Source organism: Nomia melanderi, chromosome 7, assembly GCF_051020985.1.
Source record: "Nomia melanderi isolate GNS246 chromosome 7, iyNomMela1, whole genome shotgun sequence".
Lineage (NCBI taxonomy): Eukaryota > Metazoa > Arthropoda > Insecta > Hymenoptera > Halictidae > Nomia > Nomia melanderi.
In genome coordinates, this window is record NC_135005.1 from 7,597,748 (window position 1) to 7,618,402 (window position 20,655).

General features: G+C 33.3%; 3 protein-coding genes across 22 annotated transcripts in view; 1 reads left to right on the forward strand and 2 right to left on the reverse strand.

Moving 5' to 3' along the window:
• Nucleotides 1-436: 436 nt before the first annotated feature.
• On the reverse strand, nucleotides 437-3,440 carry Ilk (integrin linked kinase). Its single transcript, XM_031970428.2, has 7 exons — nucleotides 2,703-3,440; nucleotides 2,244-2,409; nucleotides 1,945-2,137; nucleotides 1,789-1,869; nucleotides 1,269-1,711; nucleotides 945-1,175; nucleotides 437-865 (listed from the first exon to the last, which is right to left on the reverse strand). The coding sequence occupies exons 1-7, from the start codon at nucleotides 2,789-2,791 to the stop codon at nucleotides 719-721; spliced, it is 1,350 nt and encodes a 449-aa protein (XP_031826288.1). The 5' UTR covers nucleotides 2,792-3,440; the 3' UTR covers nucleotides 437-718.
• A 238-nt stretch (nucleotides 3,441-3,678) lies between these two features.
• MED27 (mediator complex subunit 27) lies at nucleotides 3,679-5,219 on the forward strand. Its single transcript, XM_031970429.2, has 4 exons — nucleotides 3,679-4,205; nucleotides 4,268-4,537; nucleotides 4,629-4,929; nucleotides 5,006-5,219. The coding sequence occupies exons 1-4, from the start codon at nucleotides 4,033-4,035 to the stop codon at nucleotides 5,138-5,140; spliced, it is 879 nt and encodes a 292-aa protein (XP_031826289.1). The 5' UTR covers nucleotides 3,679-4,032; the 3' UTR covers nucleotides 5,141-5,219.
• A 2,904-nt stretch (nucleotides 5,220-8,123) lies between these two features.
• The window catches only part of Glut1 (Glucose transporter 1), a 57,125-nt gene continuing 44,593 nt past the window's right edge, over nucleotides 8,124-20,655 (reverse strand). For 10 of the 20 annotated variants that reach the window (XM_076369205.1, XM_076369206.1, XM_076369207.1 and 7 more), the window contains 3 exons: nucleotides 16,633-16,662; nucleotides 12,562-12,659; nucleotides 8,124-9,816 (listed from right to left, as the gene is read on the reverse strand). In XM_076369205.1, coding sequence (XP_076225320.1) covers nucleotides 9,713-9,816; nucleotides 12,562-12,659; nucleotides 16,633-16,662 — 232 coding nt within the window. In that variant the 3' untranslated portion in view covers nucleotides 8,124-9,712. Of the gene's footprint in view, nucleotides 10,410-11,464; nucleotides 12,112-12,561; nucleotides 12,874-13,057; nucleotides 13,450-13,604; nucleotides 14,154-16,632; nucleotides 16,663-20,655 lie in introns of those variants that run through there. The other 10 variants (XM_076369210.1, XM_076369211.1, XM_076369214.1 and 7 more) reach the window with 9 other exon arrangements.

The following is a 20,655-nucleotide window of genomic DNA, read 5'->3' on the forward strand; positions in this document are numbered from 1 at the left end:
TTTGTCATTTTTATGTATTATGTGTTGCTAATAGTGCTAAACGTATTTAATATGCAATAAGAAATTAGTAGATATATTACCTTAAATCAAAGTTTTGTAAGTATATTAGGAATATTTTTAAAATGGGATTTTAAGAATAGGATTTTGAAAATAGTATTTTACAAATAGGAATATTTTCCCAACATTTCGTCATTACTGCATCTGGCTTTTACTTGTTAACTTCATTATATAATTGTAAATAATCTTGAAAATGTTTAGTCAAATTATTTTTATATATTTATTTGGCATTTAATTTTAAGGTATAATAAAATGCAGCACAAAAGTGTTACAAAATTAAAAAGCCATAGGCAAAATAAAATCGAGTATGTACATCATTGAAAGAAGATTCAGCACTTGAAATAATTGGCTGTATTACTTTCAAAAAACAAAGTTAATATTCTTTTACAAAACATAAATATAATCAATATAGTTACATATACATTATAAACATTACATAACAATGTATATAATACAATATCGTTAAAATTTCTCAAAACATCGCTTTATAAATTGTTGTATAAAAAATATAATTCCGTTATTTTAATAGAGGCACTGTATTGGATGTTTTAGCATTTAAGTAATTTTCTCTAATTACGTCCATTATTTTTGTTCAGGAATGACATGTTTCTTGTAGATCATGTTTCAAATAAAACCAGATGACAAAATATTGCACTGAAAACTAACGTTTCATTTTATCGAGTATCGGAACAACCATATCAAAAGACGGACGTTTTCCTGGATCTTCATTCATACAAATCCTAATAAGTTTAGCAAGGTGAGGCGAGATTCCCGGTGGTATACTAACGCGCAAATCTTCCAATGCAATCTATAATAAATATACAATAATATTATATATAAAATTTGCAAAATTTATATCAAATTTGCTGTAAGCTTATTGAACGAACCTTCATCCCACATTCCATTGGAGAAAGATCAGCAAACGGGACTTCTCTAGTTGCAAGTTCCCACAGTAAAACAGCAAAACTCCACATATCGCTAGCTTCTAGATTTATATCTGCTGGACGCTTACTCAGTGCTTCCGGCGACATCCACGCTGGTTCATAAATTCGCCCAACTTCTTGAAATGAGAATTTTGCATCGGCCATATTTACACGCGCCGTCAAATCTTCATCAATCTGTATCAGATTCATTCGTTGTAAACATAATGAAAAACTCATATTAATATAAGGAATGAATTCATTGACACATAATTTAAAAAGAAAAGGTACCATAATATGTTTACTGTTCAAATGAAATCTGCATCTGTTTTGTCTCTCAAGTCCATGGAGAAATGCCATAGCTCTTGCAACATCAAGAGCAAGTCTCAATGCTCGTGCAGTGTCAACAACTACACCTGTACCTCCATGTAATAATCGGTGCAAACTACCACGAGCCATATACTGTGAAACAGTTGCTAATTGTGGTGGCTGATTAACACAACCAAGAACAGGTAAAACGTTCGGATGTGAAAAGATTCTTAACTTGGGAAACTCTTCATTGAAATCTCTGGAAATCCTCGATGTACATTCACGTATAGTCAAGATTTTGGCTACTATGTCATTATTTTGCCAACGTCCTCGCCAAGTCTCACCACTTGGAGTACTTGCGAGAAGTGTGTGCAATGTTAAATCTGCCATATTAATTCCTTTATGCCTCGATAATGTTGCATCCCCTATATAGAATAATTAAAATTATGTTTATATCATCGTATTCAACACTCAATAATTTATATAATATAAAGTTCCTTACGACTTCTAGTTTTCAATCCTAACCAACTTTGATCCTTAAACTGAATTTTTTTCAAGTCCTGCCCATACTCTACAGCTAAATCTAAAAAACCATTTAATAGCAATAAATGATTAACAGTAATAATCAATAATAACTTCTTATTCATTTGTTAAATACCATGTAATCGTTTAGCAAGTAAACCTCTTGCCTTATCCAAAGGAGTATCACCATCTTTATTTGCAATGGATACAAGAGCACCTGCTGCCACTAATTCTTCAGCGACAGCTTGATCACCCCAAAAACATGCATAATGAAGGGCAGTGTTCCCATGTTCATTTGTAACATTTACATCCGCTCGATTTCTAAGCAACTAAAAATTTAAAACCATTTAAGCTTCTCATATTTTACAAGTTTTTTATAATTACAAATAGAATTTAAATCATTTCGAAAAGCATTATCAATTGCATATCTTTTACCAGTTGAACTATTTCCTTGTGTCCATGAGCTGAAGCAAGGTGAAGAGGGGTATCATCTCCTCTATTGGTAGCATTAATTCGTGCTCCTCTAGTAACCAGTAATTCTGCCAATTTTAAGTGTCCTTCTTTACAACACCAATGAAGTGGACTAAATCCATGATCATCGCTATGTATGAAATATGCAGGTATAAGTAAAGCAGAACTATTATTAAAACTAATTGTAATATATGAAATAGAATCAATTATACTAAGAAACAAATGTATCAGGCTTAAGAATATAATAAAGGAGTAAAAACTGTTCTGTGTTTACAACTAAGTAAATGATAAACATAATAAATAATCAAATCGAAAGTAAAGATAGAATAAACAAAACTACCAACATTTATCGAAAAAGTAGATAACACTTAAAATGCTAGATTAAATAACTTTACTTCGAATAAGAAGTTTTCTTTTACTTACCCTTGATTCATGTCATGTTCAGTGTCATCTAGCCAAACACGCACTTGCATAGCATTTCCTTCGCGGCACCATTGAAAAATATCTTCCATTTTTTCAGAATTACCAAATAAAATAAGGAAGATGTACAAATACTGTAACGGGGGAGTGGCAGTGTTCCGTGCTCCACAACACTGGTCGTCATATACTAAATATAACCATATTTCCGCGGAAGCGACTCTGACACAAAAACTACATAACTTTAATTAGACTACATAGACAGTGATAGTCCCTTAAATGTCTTGTTCTAACTAGACATTGAGAAGTAAACGAGTGAAATAAGATGTTTGTAACATCGAACAATGTTTAATGCAATATTTTGTGATCATACCACACGCATGCACAATTATGCATGTGACCATATATGACGCGATGAATCGTAAACTGCCTCAACCAGAAGGCGGTTACTTCATACTCCCCACGTACTGTCATAAAAATTGAGTGTAAAGAATGGTGACACAAAATAGTCTTATAAACATGAAACTTTTGTGGGACCTCTGATGCTGGGATCTCCAGGTTAGAGAATTAATATTTAAACAATGTTGCCGGTATTTTACAGATGAACATAGATATCCACTTAGCAGTTCATAGATAAAAAAAAGAAAGAGATTATATTTGAAAAATATGTTTTCATAAATAAGATATATATATATAATTTTCAAAAACTTAATTTCATTCTTTATATTTCACAAATTTTTCTACAACTGTTATTCTTATACAGAAAATACTAATCACTGGTAATAAGGTCTTTTACGAGTAAGGCGTGTGAAACTAGTAAAATCATAATATAAACTCCTCTTTTCTTTATTTTCACTTTATCATATTCTAATTTTATTACAACCTTTAATAACAAATGTAAAAAATTATAAAATTCAATATAGAATAATCTTTAAGTTTCTTGAAATTTCATTCCTAATATAACTATAAATACTAGATATTGGGATTATCCTTAGGGCTACATTCACAGTGATGCTACTTGGAGATCGTGTATTTAGTTTTCTTTAGTTTTCTGGTATTGTGATGTATAAAATTCTGTTAATAGTGAAATAGAAAATTTCATAATGTTTATAAAAAAACTTCACAGTTTCATACATAAATATACAGAAAAATAAAAAAATTAATTAATACAATTTTACTTTGTATACTAAGTCCAAGAAGATGTATGTTTACATACTTTAGAGGTTATACCGTACAGTACTTTTAGTGTTCAACTGTATAATTACTCTGTTTCATCGAAGTTGTATTATGTGAAGAATGCTTGGCCTATTATGATTAAAGTTAAAGGATTGTAAAAATGGAGCAACTGCAAACTGCTTTGACTGCAATTAAAGTATTACGTTCTAGTGTTGGTCAAGTTTTTGATTCTCTTGGAAATGGTTTACGAGCTGACCATGGAGAAGAAAATAAAGAAAACAAATATTTACTTGAATTACAAGAACTCTTAACAACCGTCAGTGTTAATTTAAGGTATAGATTTTATTTTGCGTTTCTTTATCTACTATAAATATTAAATATTTTCTCGTGTTTAGAGATGTTGAACAAGCTGTAAGCAGTTTAAATCCACCACCTGGACCTTTTAATTTAGCAAATACTGCGTATTTAAGTCAAGAGACAACACAAGAAAGACAGGCTCTATATAGTACTCTTGTTAATAGTTACAAATGGACTGATAAAGTACATGAATATAGTAATGTTGCTCAAACATTACTTAGTCAGAATTCATTAAAAAGGTCTTACATTAATACTAGTAGAGCCAAGAGAGGCAGAGTTCAAACCAGTAATCATAATGTTCCTCAACAGTATGTTACATTATTTCATCAATTTAAACTAAATATTCTATTCATATTGCTGTAACATTAATAATATGTATATATTGTATTTTATTTTTAGACAAGTTGATTCAATGATAGCTACATTTGATAGACTTTTCAATGACATGACTGTATCTGTATCTCGGCCATTTGCATCAAATGCAGTTTTACATGTTACTTTAGGACATGTTTTAAAAGGTGTAATAGCATTTAAAGGTTTAATGATAGAATGGGTAGTGGTGAAAGGTTATGGAGAAACTATGGATCTATGGACAGAATCAAGGCACAAAGTTTTTAGGAAAGTAACAGAAAATGCTCATGCTGCTATGTTACACTTTTATTCGCCAGCCTTGCCTGAATTAGCTGTTCGATCATTTATGGTAATTAAACTAAAAATGTTATGATTTATACACTCTCATTATTTTAAGTAACTGATAATATGCAATTCTTTTGCAGACTTGGTTCCATAGTTTAAATAATTTATTTAGTGATCCATGTAAACGTTGTGGTTTACATTTACATAGTGCGTTACCCCCAACATGGAGAGATTTTCGAACATTAGAACCTTATCATCAAGAATGTAAGCCATAATAAATTATACTAGTAATCCATTACACAAAAGTATGTTTGTAACATAACATTTTTTTTAAATAAAGAATATTTAATTGTATATTTATTATGTGATGTACCTTTGATAAATAAACTAAATAATAAAAACTATGTCTATAAGTAACTATACAATTAAAAACATATACATTCTACTTTGTAAATATTTTTATTTATAGATTTAAAAGATGTCATGTATGATCTTCCCACTTAACTTTATCTGTTCAGCTTAAATATATTAATCATAAGTAATTAAAATATTATAAACAATTACTACATATATGTACAATTGCAAATAAAACCATGTTACAATGTTACAGGTCCATATAGGTCTTTTTTTAAATTCAAATTCAAAATTATATTGTATATGTTAGAAATTAATCAAATGTTTCTCCAGATAATGTAATTAATCTGAGTCCTTTAAAAAGGGTAAAATAGTTATGTAATGCTCAAGTACATTTGTAAAAAATTATCTTCCATTATGACGAAAGTATATATAAATTATCATACATACATTTCTTGGTTAAAGATTACTTCAATTTATTTCATATATTACTTTTAAATTATTATAATTGTAAAGTAAACTTAAGTTGAAAACAATTAAATGCAGTACACTGTGTCAGTAAAATAAATACTATCAACAGAAGTATAGGGAGGATAATTAGAAGTTAGCATCTTTTACCAGAGAAACACTTATTTTCATGCTAAGATTTACGTATAATATACAAATGAGCAGGCATAAACTTATCTTCTTTTGGAATATAATAGCCCTGCAATCAATGATTTTCCTTCTTTTTTTTTTAATCTGTACCCTACGTCTGTATACCATTCTTAAATATTATTACATGCTATTTAGTTTCACATAACTCTAAATAATATTATGTGTAAATATAATTACGATATAAGTACTTTTCACATAACTGTACACATTCACATTTGGAATATCGGCGCTCCCCAAAAGAACGCAAGTCGTTTGAGTGGCAGTGAACTTATTTTACAAATCGTTATTGTAATCACTTTGCTGGACTGTTCCGAATTTTTGTTCATTGATTCTCTTTCTTTTCGTTTTCTTTTACTTTAAGGCTCTATAAACGTTGCAATATTCGGTGAATTTTAATATCATATCATTGACTCCATCTATGTATGCAATCATTACAGATTTTCTTTATCAAAGTTGTGGTGAGTGTGCGGAATAGGTACTCGCATAAGAGTTACCATTATATATGTATATATTAATATATGCATAATGTTACAGTTTTAGAAACGAGTTCACTAAATATATCGTTACGTGTGAGAATGAATTATAGTAAAATTAAATCTGTCTTTTTTTTCTGTTGGTATGGAGAAAGTGTTTCTCGAAAGCACTTCGAACACCTACACGTTAGGTTATTTTAGACTTCAGAAAACAAGAGAAACATTTTTCGTCGTTTCGCTGATTTTATACGCATATGTGATATAACTGAATTTCATTAGAATATTTATCTAACGGCGCTAATTGTAATTTTAATCCTGGCGAAGGTAGAAAAATCGTTTATAGCTTATCTTCGTCTAAGTGTAGATCGTGTTGTCGTTTGCTCGGAGATTTTCAATGAAGATGTATCACAGCATGCCTTTTCTCAATAGGATAATAGCCAGAACAGAATAATCACGTTTAGGTTTGATAATTTCAACGAATAACGTATTCGCGTATCGAACCTCGATTAATGTCTATCTATTCGTTACGTCGTAACTGTAAATGTGAAAAGTAAACGATATATATATATTTATATATATATAATATATTTATATATATATAATATATTTATATATATTTATGTATGTATTTTAAAATATCTTTTCTAACGCGGTACCAGGTCTTTATTGAATTAAAATCATTTATTTCACTGATCGGATTCATATCATAGTATACGAGTCGAAGCGTTTGCACTACGACCGTATGTATCGTGTGTAAGTACATACGTGTTGGTGTGGGTGTATGTTAAGTTTTCGAGACTTCAATTGATTTAAAAAATGGATATGCTACCAGTACTCGGTCCGCGTTTATTGTACAGCCATTACGAGTGAGAGAGACGCGTATGTTCGCTCTGTTTAACATACGTGTATGATATTAGCGAAATTTGCGATTTTCTTTACCATTAGTCTGTTTACATCGTGCTACTATAAACTAGTAGCTATGTATGTATTCATATATCTAGTCTAAGTATCAGTAATCGATAGACTAGAATTCTGATAATACCCATAATGCAAGAAAATCTACATTAGCATAAGTTTCAGTTCCATAACGTTTTATTGCCTTTCTCACTGATTCTGTATGATTTAGACAGCTTATCATTAAAGAGTTCCTTTCCTTCGTTTTCGTTAAGTTAGCACATGTGGTCTTAGCACACATGCCGTTTATTCATTTACTTGTTCTTTCTATCCTACATATTAGTATCGCGATTACGTTGCCATACTTAATATAGCGAACCGATTTTGGAGTGTTTAATTTTAATCGATACAAGCTAACGCGAAAGTTTCAACTGTCAGCATTGGCTGGTGTTATTTTATTTCCTACTCCGCCCCGAAAAAAAGGATGAAATTAAAAGTTTGTTAAGCAATCTAAAAATTTGCAGTGTTCATTTCTTATTATGAATTGTATATCGTATATGTATATACATATATTTATTTCTCTTCCAATTGATAGTACGTGCAGGCAAACGGATAGCTTAAAACCAATTTAAATAACGCGCTAATTTTTGTCTAATTAAAAATTATAATTTTATATTCTGTATTACAGAACAGTATGTAGTGTTTCCGGTCGATGGCCGCCACAGTCGAGTTATGCCCGTCAGTACAAACGGTTTTAGTGTCGAAAGAGGTAAACATCGCATGGACGACACAATCAGTTCCCATGTAATGCTATCTTAATAGGGAATCGGATATACTATATCAAATAGTATAGGATTATCATACATTTGCTTATGCAACGACGTGGGTAAGTATGATAGAAGTATACAGTATATACATATATATACAAACATATAAGGGAAATTTTCCCGAATAGCTTGCGTAACATCGAATTACGTGCAGTTTGGTGTAAAACGTTAACGACATAATGTAGTAAGAAAAGGCATGCCTCCGAATGTGCAGGGTACTATCGAATCTGGTTGTTCAATCGAACAGGTGTATAATAGTAAAACTAATCCTTAAAATTTATCAAACGAAACTCAACCTGCAGTTAGTCTTTTCATTTATCCGAATGTTAATTTATAATTTTAAGTCGTCAAATATTCGTACAAAATTTGGAAAATGGAATCCGTTGAAGTAACATGTTATTTTGAAACTAGCGACAGATGGTTCTTTCGCGTATGCACTCCATTTGAATTTCATAGCAACAGTTGACTTCCCGCTCATTTGTACTACAAATATCCTCGTAATTACCGTTACAAGATCGAATGATTTGATCGATTTGCGAATGTTGCTATTAAGAGGCACCGTGTTAATAGGACGTTAATTAACGCGATTAACGTCACTAGTAATTCCGTTATCGAAAAGCTAGTCTGAGTAAAATTTGGTCGACGCCAGATTTCTCAACGTTTAAGGTTAATTGTATGACAGACTTCAGCCGTAAAATTCATTTCAACTTCTCAATCAACGAATCAACAGATAATCATTAGTACAGTGCAATCAGTTATAAAGACGACAGTGATACAAAAATCTCATATAACCGCAATAAATCCTATGAAATTAACGATATAAAAGTGAAGTATAATATAGATGTACACCTCTCCATTTCTTTCTCTGGGGTTTCGTAAACGATTCGTCGCATCTAGCAATTACATGTTCTATATCCTTCGATGTCGCACGAAGTTCAATTTTTATCTCATGGTGATCATGGTCTAACTCCTTATGGGTTCCGTTCAAAACGTTAATGTCTAGGCACAATCACTTTCGCAAACATTTCGTTATGTTATCCCTTCGAGGACTTCCGGTGTCCCGCGATCTAACTTCTTCCTTCGTTTAATGTAGACGTGCTCGCACAATGTGCCATAATCGTATCGAAAAATTTCCCAATTACACTAAAAAGTTTCTCACGGACCATGAGAACCATTCCCTATGGTTATTTTCACTTAATCCATCCAAAGAGTTACTTTCAACATTCGTAATACGAAGAACATTCGGATCATAGGATCGAATATTCATACATCGAAAATAACTCGTGTGCGAGCGTATTTTGTTACCGACCGAGTCTAGCCGTGCGAAATGTTCATCATCGAATCAGCGTTTAAATACATTCAATGGGTGGTCTTCTGTTGACTTCTTTGTCTTCTCGTTTCAAGCACAACTGCACGATACGTTACTCTCATAATGCTCCGTGACATTCCAGCCGATGATGGTAGCGTTCATCGCTCGACGGAAACCTTGCCGCAAGAAGGCCGCGCAAGCCTTTCCGCTCTCCGTGATGATCTCGAACAGTTGGTTCTCCAAAGTGAGGCTGTTACTGGTGAACAGTAGCGGCAGTGGGATCGACGTATTCATGATCACTAAGTTATCGATATTAAGAGCTGTTTCCCATTGTCAGACACCGCTGTTCGGAAAGCGTGGCGGGGGAAGCGGGGGCGGTGGTCTCTCCGGTTGAGCGGGTGCGCCGGAAGATCGCTCTGATCCAGCTGCAAACACAACTGTTCATCCGGATTAATCAGATGTACATTTTCCGCAAGCACTCGCGATTCGGTTACACTACTTTCACATTCATCTACCAGATCAGTTTCAATTTAAAAGACGACATACAGCAAGCCTCTACAATTCTCGTAGAAAGAAATTGTTTACAGACAGTATCGGATGTTGCTTTACTAGCGTATATATTCCTCGAAGTACTGATATGTTCAGGTGTTAATTACTCTCCTTTAATCAGTTGGTAGTAATCGTAGGTTGTATAAAAATCAAGATGAAATGATCGTTGTACTGAAATTAAAATATAAAAACGTTACAAATGTTTTTTTCCATTTCTTTTGTTTAGAAATATGAAGTATACGTTTTTCTTTGACCTCTTAATAAACATTTAGAAATTTTATCTGTGTATAAAGTTTATACTTTTATGCCTGTGAGTGTTATTGAATTTATTGTATTATAATTATTATCTTCCTCCTGAATATTTCACTGTGCGTTGACTTTAATATCATAGATGTCATTGAGTTTACGAATGTGACTATAGAAAATCTTCTCATTGTACTCTTAGAAGCAAATGCAATGAATATAATTTGCCACCATTGTCCTGAAAACATAATACAAATATAATTTATTATTAAAGAATTAGTAGAAAATAATTTTATTGTCCGTGATTAGTGCTTCTTGCAGTTTAATCTTTAAATTGTAAAAAGTTTTTAAAGAAATACCTGAAAATACGAAAATTATAATAATTCTTTGATATTTACATACAAATGTGTGCTTATAAATATTGTTGTGAGTTTAGTAGATAAACGAAATGACCCTGTTAAATAGTATTGTATTCATAAAAATAGTTTTATTTATGTAAAACATTTTACTATTGTAAGAACATTTATTATTTATTTGAGATAGATTGACGAACTGAGAAATTTTTGTCCCTGGTTGTATATTCTTGTGTTTAATGTTACAAGGAATATAAGCTTATAGACCAGAAAATGTTTAAAATAAAAATGCAAGAGATTGATTAATACTATTTAGATTTTCCTTTAATCTAAATAAAATAAGATACATTCATGCGCACATGCCCATTATACCATTCATGCTCCAACTGTGGTAGTATTGAAGTCGGTTTTATAGTTTTATATAAAAAATAATAATAATGTGATATTATTTGTGTTGAAATCTTGTTAAATTTGATACTCATATAACACCTTACTTTTTTTCATGTTTTTACACTTACAAATCGATCTGTGGAGACCGTATTTGCATTATATGTGAAATCCAAAATGGCCTACCTCCACGTACACTACTACAAAGGCCAGTGTTAATAGAACATAGTATACGTTCTTAGAATAGAAGTAAAGCCAATGTGTCTACCAATCTCGTTTATAAAAATACTTAAAATTGACTAGTTAGATATATAACAGGATGACAGATTATCATACTTCACACAGATGATAGAAGAGATATAATATACATTATATACCATAGAGCTTATAATACTGAAAGTTTCTTAAATTACAGTAAAAAAAACATAATAAAATTATTCTGTAACTATTACTATTTATGATAAAATTTTTTAATTACAATTACTATCATGTTTCTTTTCATATCTTATGATGTTGTCAGAAATATAAGCTCTATATGGAAACAAAAAAATGCTTCAACTATATTCAACTTTTATTCGACTGTGTGGTGTGAGTGTTTTGCTGAAGCACTGTGAGTTGTGGAAAGCCACAATAAAGCTATGACCAATGCATGAAATGCAGACAGTTATTTAAGGTGAAAACAAGTTTGAGAATAATTAATGTGTCTCATTAATGATATTACAGTTCCAACTTCTTCCTACAAAAAAAGTGTTAGATAATGATAAATTCTATTAAAAGTGAATTTGAGAAGTAGTTTGTTTTCAAATTATAAGATAGAAGGAAACTTCTACTGAATTCCTTACCATTGAACAATGAAAGGCAAACGAGGAAGTCAGAAACCAAATGATAGAAACAAATAATCAGATAATGAACACTTAGAGGAATATCGATGTATAACATAAACTTTAGATTTCTAATGTCTTAGTTATAGTACACTTTAATGAACCAATAGTATCATGGTTAAGTGGCTCCTTGTCATTTATAATGTGATTATGTTCAATTGCACTCTCCTAATATTTGCTATTGTCAACACGAGAATATGGGTAGTGTGATATTGTTCTCTGCTAGGACCACTTGTATGTCTTGTAGTAGCGAAGCATCAATGTAATTTTGATTTTTCATAGAATCAGCGCTTAGATTCCTCTGCACTTTTGAATCATACTGAAAGCAGAAAAATAATAGTCGCAAATAAATTTAAAAAGGAATGTATCACAATGAAACTACAAATAAACAAAATTTACAAACATACATAGATGGCATTATGACATGCACAATGATGGGTAAGATGTAATAAGCGACAAGTGACAAACAATTCTTTAATCCACGAGGCTTAATATCATTTTAAAATAAACAAATATTATCTACTTCGTTTACATACAATTATACAAATTATTGTCCCTTTCTCTAAACGTTAGAAATTCCAGGACATATTTTTTGTAATATATGCGAGACAAAAGTTTCGTTGAAATGAAAGAACATGTTGTTTTAATGAAGCACGCGATGTTTAATATTCGAATACAAGTTGAAAGAATTGTTTGTTGATACAAAGACGGGTAATGACAATGGTGGTAAATGACTGTGGGCGATTTTGGTGAGGTTATTAAGCCTTACATGAATCAGGATGTGGCTTCTCCTCGGCCACCATCAGGGCTGCACTCTCTGCTGGCGGTATGTGTCCCTCTAATGCATTCACACAGTTTAGCATGCTCCTGCAAAACATCACGCGACTTGTCCAAGTTTCCGCTTCTTCATACATGTCTATTGAATCTTTCCTTCTCTCATTAAATTCCAGATCTTCGTCGAGGGCATCGATTCAACATGCACCGACGTCGTAGAACCATGAGAAAACAGTATCGCGGCATATCAACAACTCATCGTCAACGTAAGTTACATATCCATTTTTTTTATTTTATCCTAATTGACCTGGATTTGAATTTGAAAATTCAAAAGGTTTGTCATGTGACCCGTCACAACGTAATTACGCTAATTGTAAGTACAATTTTGTTCTTTGTTTTACGATACATTATAACACCCTTTCGTTAAAGCAACCATTAGTCGAACTTTAATTTTGCCCATTTGTATTACGTACATATGTACACATGTACAATTTATTTTTTATTTTTTTTTCTTTCTTTTTTTTTTTATCTTTTTAGTTTAATCTCTCGCTTCGTCGAATTTTACACATTGCTCGATCCTATCACGACAACCTGTACGCAGATATCATTCTCAGGAAGAAATGATAATTCATTTCACAGTTTCTAGTCTTGTTGGATTACAGTGGTTCACTGGCCTGTGTAGTAGACATTGAGACATGAGTGATACTTATCGTTCAATATCGTTAAACATTGAACTCTGGTATCCCCGTTCCCATCGAGAACTCGTCCCGCAACACGAGAGTCCGTCGACACGTCTTCGAAAGTCGGAACGAGAAAAGAAAGTCACGGTGCGCGTATAATTCCCGATCTTCGGCTGGAGTACACACCTAAACAACTTATACTCCTGCAAGGTGAATCAAGTATGGGGTCAAGAACTTGTAATCGAAACGAAACGAGAAACTAGAATAAAAATTAAAAGAAAAAAGAAAAGGAAGGAAATAACAAACGAAAATTTGCGTGTGGGACGTGTGAATCGGTGGAAGTGAACTGAAATCGGTAATTAAATAAACAAACAGATTTATTATACAAGATATAATATATATATAGATATTGTGTCCGTGTTTAGATATGTATATATATATTATATGAACATATGTTCATCGGTGATGCCGAAATATTCGTCGGTTAATATGATAATACTAGTTAACGAGTGTCCTAAAAATTGAATCGTAAATGCGTAATCATCGATTACAATTTTATCCTTAGAATTGTTTCTCCGCTACGTGTAACGCTAATATCGTTGCCGATAACAATTATTTTCGATTAGATTGACTGGATACGAGAACTCTATAGTTATAGTTTCTTTTTTCTCTTTTTTTCTCTCTCTCTCTCTCTCCCTCTCTTTCTCTCCCTCCCTCTCTCTCTTTCTTTCCCCCATTATCTTTGCTCTCTCATCTCAGCGAATTGATTATTCGACACTAGGATTGATTAAAATCGTTCAGAAGCTATTATAGTTTTTATGGTTTGTCAGTAGCGTGGGTATGGTTGGCAGTGGTGGCGTCAGATAGGACGGTCTCCTTGCTAGAGTTAGTGGCGAGCTCCTCTTCCCTGCAATATAATAATGTTACATGCTCATCGAGCCTCGAAACGTTTTTCGGTCGTTTTTTAATTAATTTTTTTTATTTGAGAGAAATCCTAGATTTGCGTAAACTTTACGAACAAGTAAGAAGCTATTAACTCTAAGAAAAACGTGACACAAAACATCCTACGCCGAGAATAAAAAGGTCTGTCAACAAAATTCCCAACTACGTATTTACTTGTTCTTTTTGGATTTTAGAGGAACACTCGTTCAGGTTCGATGTAATAAACGCGGACTGAGTTAAATGGTTTCTTCATTAATATTCGATGAGATCGGTGCATGAATAATGTAGAGTACGATACGCATCGTTTTGTTTAAGGAAGACTGTTAGACAGTTTTTTGCGATAAAACGTTTCTACAATTCATTCAATCGATGCACAAGTAATTTGTCTAATTCTAACTTCTTCAAAGTTAACTTTCTCGAAATGGTGATAGAATGATTCTACTTTTGGATTTGTATTTGGTGTAAGAAACTCTACAGGGATCGCTTAGTTACAAATCATTGCAGATTAAAGTTTAATATATCACTTCTACATCATAAAAATATATTTTCCCGAGAACGAAATCTCTTTCGAAAAAATGCAATTCATACTAATTTAGTTTTTATTCAACGAAAAATCGTCCACCCTTTTATCCCGTCGTGATTTACGCACCAGCCAAAATTTGCTTCGAATAAATGAAAAAATGGAATCGATGTATAATCATAGAGTAATACAGTATTAACCACATTGTAAATAGTTATATTAATCATACTGCGAACCCCCCTAAGCGATTTAAAAATACGAACGATTATATAAATAACATATTAATTATCATACAAATGCGTTCAATGAGTACGTAAAAGTCGGTTCGAACACATACACAGTCGTAAATCGTTAATTGGTAGCTCTCATTCGATAATCATAACGACAAGAGGAGAAAATAGCTATGTATCAACGCTAATTCTATGTCGTTTACAGTAGCTAGAATGTCAGTGACCGTCGCAAACGAGCAAATTCAATGAAAAACTCCGCTAAATCATAAGTAATGGAATAGATCGATCATCGGTTCGGAATTCATTCTTACGAAAAGCTGATGAAAACGATTCATCGAATGTTTCGGCAAAACCTTCGGTCAACAACGAAACCGAAAACGGAACGAAACCAGAGAAATGAAAAAACGAAAAGTGAGGAATGGTAAACGGAAACGATAACGAAACATACGGTATGCGTAAGTAGCTTGCGAGTTTATCAAGAGTTGCACTAATCAATCAAGAACCCGTGGACAAAGAATTCCACGTTCCATTGATCGTTACTTTTTTTCCCTTTCTGTTCTTTGTCCCGATCAATTTCTCTTCTACTTTGTTTCTTTCTTTCGCTCATTTTTTTGGTCTATTTCATTAATGCGAACAGCGACAGAAGAGTTAAATGCAAAAGCGGCTCTTGCTGCGTTCGCCTATCGAACAAAGTAAGTAAGTATCTATCCACTTTGTATACAACTCAGAAACAAGTTTCGTACGCCAAACAGTAAAAACGTAAGCACTAACATGCAGTCGCATAAAGTAGTACAGCGCCATAAACTCGTGCCATCTATCATCGACATGAAGGTTAAGTCCAAGACTGTATTTTCTGTTCATCGAACATCGATCAGGGGTTAAACGATAGACTAGAAAAGACAACGAAAAAGAAAGAAAGAAAGAAAAAAGAAAAAAGAAAGGGAAGAACAGAGAAAAGAAAGAGAAAATAGGAGCATGCTGTAAAACATAAGGCTCCAAGGTTAGGGGCAGATCGAGTAGTTGAAGAGATCGGGGCTGTTACGTGGGCGAAATCGCTAAAAAGCCATCGATCGATGTCGATCGACATAATAGCCCTGAGGAAACTATTGTATATAGAAACTGTGAAATGTATCGCCGCAAACGAAAAAACCAAAAGAAACAGTACGGTCTTTCGAGTAACGAGTCATTCATGCAACTATGTATGAGGACGGACATGTCCTCTTTTGCGCGATTTAGATTAGGTTCAGCTTAACTGGTAAATAGATAGTAGCGCATGAGACGGCGACTCGCAAATCAGCAGCTGATAAGGTAAGTAAAGACGTATCAACATGCCAGGCGCGTTATAACCGAGAAGTTTGTATAGTAGTTACTTAAATAGGCAGGGACAGGATTATTTTTTACGCGTTCACGTTTTTCGAATCGAAACGCTGGACTTCTCTTCAAAGAGCTCAACGCGTAGGGACGAAATTGCTTCGAACATTGAAGGAAACAAAAAAAATAAGTTCAAAACGAGAAGAGAGAGAAAGCAGCTGCGATTGCTAAAAAATAATCCTTTCTTTAAAGGCGACTAGTGGTGTCTTTGGTAATAATTAGATTGTCATGCAGTATAGAGATAAGTTTTATGTAAGTTTGATATAAGTATCGTAACAAAGCCACCACATTAAACATGAGGAATACGTATTGTTAAGACTCACCCATAAAGTCTGCTGTCCCGCAAGCTGCTCCTGCTCCAAATAACACAGAAAGCACAATTACGACATGGTATACCAGATATAAGTATAAATTTGTCATTGTTCTGTTTTGTGTTCGTTCTTATTTCTTTTTTTTTTGTTCGAGTAGATATAATGTAAAAATACAGATATTAACTGAAAAAGGATTACCAGAACCATTAAATAACGATTTATTGAAATCATACATATACAATACGCTAAACAAATAAATATAATAATATCCATTTGGCCTTGGAGGAAATACGTAACAATAAGGACTATGAAGCGGTCAAGCTCAGCACAGCTTTACAATATATATATATATATACACATATCTATGTACTATATATGAATATATATATACATGTATATATACGTATATATGTATATCTATAGATAGTTCTACGGAAACCTAAAATAAATCATAAGGCGAAGGTAAAACAAGCGATCGTAGATTGCCTCGATATCTTTTTAAATCGGGTTTCACGCGTTCACGATCAGTGTCGCGTTCAATGGTCTCGCTTGGCCGCCATTTTGTTTCGCGAACGCCATTTTGAGGCGGATGCTCGACGCGTCGGAATCGAATATTCTTCAATCCTAGCGATACGGTTTGCAACGAGAAATACTTGTTTTTTTACGCGAGCTTTAAATGAATTATGTATTGTAAAGTTTAGCATTGGCGACAGACAACAAATTTCGCGAATCAATTATCACGAAAAAATGAGAGAGTTGGTATATTGATCATAATCGATCGACGTGAATCTACGAAAACAGTGTTGTACCTTCCGTATTGTTACAAAAAACACTTTTGTTCGGCGTTAACGTACAAGCCGGAGAAGAATGGTCGGCGACACTACGAGACGATATGAACAATAACTGTTTGCTATACAACCATGCGACAATCAGCGTGAACGATTTTAACGGGGAACATATACATGTGATCTGAAACGTTGCTGCTGGTATATACCTTTCTACGTTAACGTTTTACGGGGTAAAGACTAGGGGCCTCTATTTCGCGTGTATTAAACGTGGCCGCAATTTTACCCCTTACCTTAAAATATTTTTGAATTTAATAAACACGATTAAAACGTTGGTTCATGTCGATCAATGAGAAATTCGATTTTACGTTCATAAATGTTCCAACTTTAAAGTAAATTTATTATATCTGTGAATGTATGATTCCTTTTAAGAAAATATTGTGTAACTTTTAATTAACTAGTTCTTGGCAGTCTAATTAGGAAAAAAACAATAAGGCAAGAGTTGATCTATGGGGTTAATCTTTTGTACACGGATATTACAGGAAAATAGATAAAAGAAAATTTCAAGCTGGCGTTATAAGGGAGCTTAAACGGATATGCAACAAATACGAAAGATACGGTATAGATAATGAATTAATCCAATTTCGCAGTATTTTTACTGTTTCAAGTAATGTATCCATGAAACATTCGTTGCTGTTGTAAACCTCAATTCTATATTTCAAAATTTAAACACACGTACCCGGATAAATTGCGTGAAAAAAAATATACTTTTACAAATTCTCAGGTTACGAGAAAATAATATAATATCTCAATGCTGCATACCACGATAAAAAATGGTCAATTGTTTTTCTGCCTCTGTATAGAAAGATAGAAAAGTAAATAATCAAAACATTAATTACTGCTAACCATGACAAAAGCCTTGATCGACGATTTGTGTGAATAATCGCGAATGCGTGTTTCGTCTTGTTATCGAAGATAGAGAAGGATATTTATCCATGTATGAAAAATAACACGAATCGGGATACGGATACGTTAATACACGCGTATTTACACGGATACCGAAATAGATAATCATCCATGTACCAAAAACACGGATCTTTAATTCTCTATTACACGTTACACACGTTTAAAACCATGATCTCTAGACAGACACGGTATCTCATTTGAACCTTGAAGAATTTTCTTACTGTTCCCGACAGCGTGTTCTCGAACAAATTAATTTTTGCGTGCATTCTTCGTAATCGAACCGCGATTATCAAATTTTTTGAAAATTTTCGAACTCTTTTAATGCAACTCAATTAATGCAACGACGATCGAGTATCTGTTCCATCTCACAACATCATCGCTTTTATCGGTGTTTAAAGGTGAATAACCGTCCAAAAATTTACAAAAAATCGATTTTCTTCTACACATTCTCGTAAATATTCGAAAAATATCACTTAAAAAAATTCTGATTTGAAACGATACATTTTTTTGCGTTGTTAGGACCAATGATTTTTGAGTTATTAAAAAATTTAAATACAATTCACATTCCGGGAGAAATGGAACATATTTTATTCATTTTTTTTACTTCGAATTAGAAAAAACATTTTTTTATCAATATTTTTTGCTTCGGGAAGAATAACACATTTTTTTATTAAAAAAAAAAACGGGCATTTTGATTAACGCTCCATTTGAGCGAATTCGTGACGAAAGAATAAAATACAATTTTATCTTCAATGAAATTGAAAGAATACAATATGATTCTGCAAGAATCTCTTTTGATTAACTTTAAAAAGAAATCAGAATAATTCATCCAGTAACATTATATGAAAATTATAACAAAAAAAGAGAACAGCAAAATTTCATTTTTCGTTTAATAAACGATCTTTTTTATCACCGTGTTGAGGGTTCACCGCGTCGAACAAAAGAATATTTTCGAACTGGGACAAACAACCGACGGAGAAATCGGGACAGATACCGAGGGACTCCTGCACTCCGGCCAAGATTGCTCTCCAGGAATCGTATGAACATTATCGCAGCAAAAGTTTGCATTATAACCACGGTTAACACGTAGAGCTGCATACAGTGTCCTTTTCGAAATTATCATCTCCTTTCTTTTTTGTTCTCTCTCTCTGTCTCTCTGTCTCTCTGTCTCTCTGTCTCTCTGTCTCTCTGCCTCTCTCTCTCTCTCTCTCTCTCTCTCTCTCTCTCTCTCTCTCTCTCTCTCTCTCTCTCTCTCTCTCTCTCTCTCTCTCTCTCTCTCTCTCTCTCTCTCTCTCTCTCTCTCTCTCTCTGTCTCTCTGCCTCTCTCTCTCTCTCTCTCTCTCTCTCTCTCTCTCTCTCTCTCTCTCTCTCTCTCTCTCTCTCTCTCTCTCTCTCTCTCGCTCTCTCTCTCTCTCTCCTTTTATAACAATAGCGAAACGCAGTTCGCGATCATGCCTCATCTACGAGATACATAGAAAGTACTGTTAAAAATTACGCTACAATATTGCTCGATATAATATAAAAGTCACAGAACTTCGTCGCGTGTATCGTTGCTCGAAGGACAACCCGTTACAGATCTCTCTCTTTCTTTTTTTCTCATTGAAGTGGTCAACGGCGTACGTGACTACCAGCAACATTGCGATTTGACATCCTTTCGAATAGTTTAAATTGCCGCGTTTCCAGTGAGTGTCTCGTGATCTGTATCATCTACCTCGATGGTACGCAACAGGGAAAATAATGCCGCGTACGAGAAACGTCCTTAGAGAAACTAGAATCGGCAGCCTAACGATTGAACTGAGTGTGGTCATAATACGAGCAGAAACACGTTGATTTTCCAAGAAAAAAATGAGTCGAAGAGAAAGAACAAAATTTGTTCATTTAGAACTTCATGTTTGAAGAAAAGGGATTCGAATATTTTTACAGAAACAGAGAATTTCTCGAAAATTTTTCCGAAGAAAAAAGATAAGGAATATAGAGTGATGATTTATTGTACGAGGCTCCATTTTTGAATAATCCAATATCGAAGAATTGAAATGGAATTATTGTGGAAATTCGATTTTCTCGAAAACGAAGGTCTAACCTCGGTTGTCCACAGACAAAGCTTTGGGCAAAGTCACGGGCATACGTTTCGGAATTAGGGGAAATAAACTTTTTTATAATGTTTGCGCGTTAAGTCCTCAACCATTTGCGGTGGCAACGAATTCAGAGACTCGATAGAATTTTGCGCGAAAAATTTTGTCTTCACCTATTATATACAGAGATGTATACCAATTTTATTTATTAA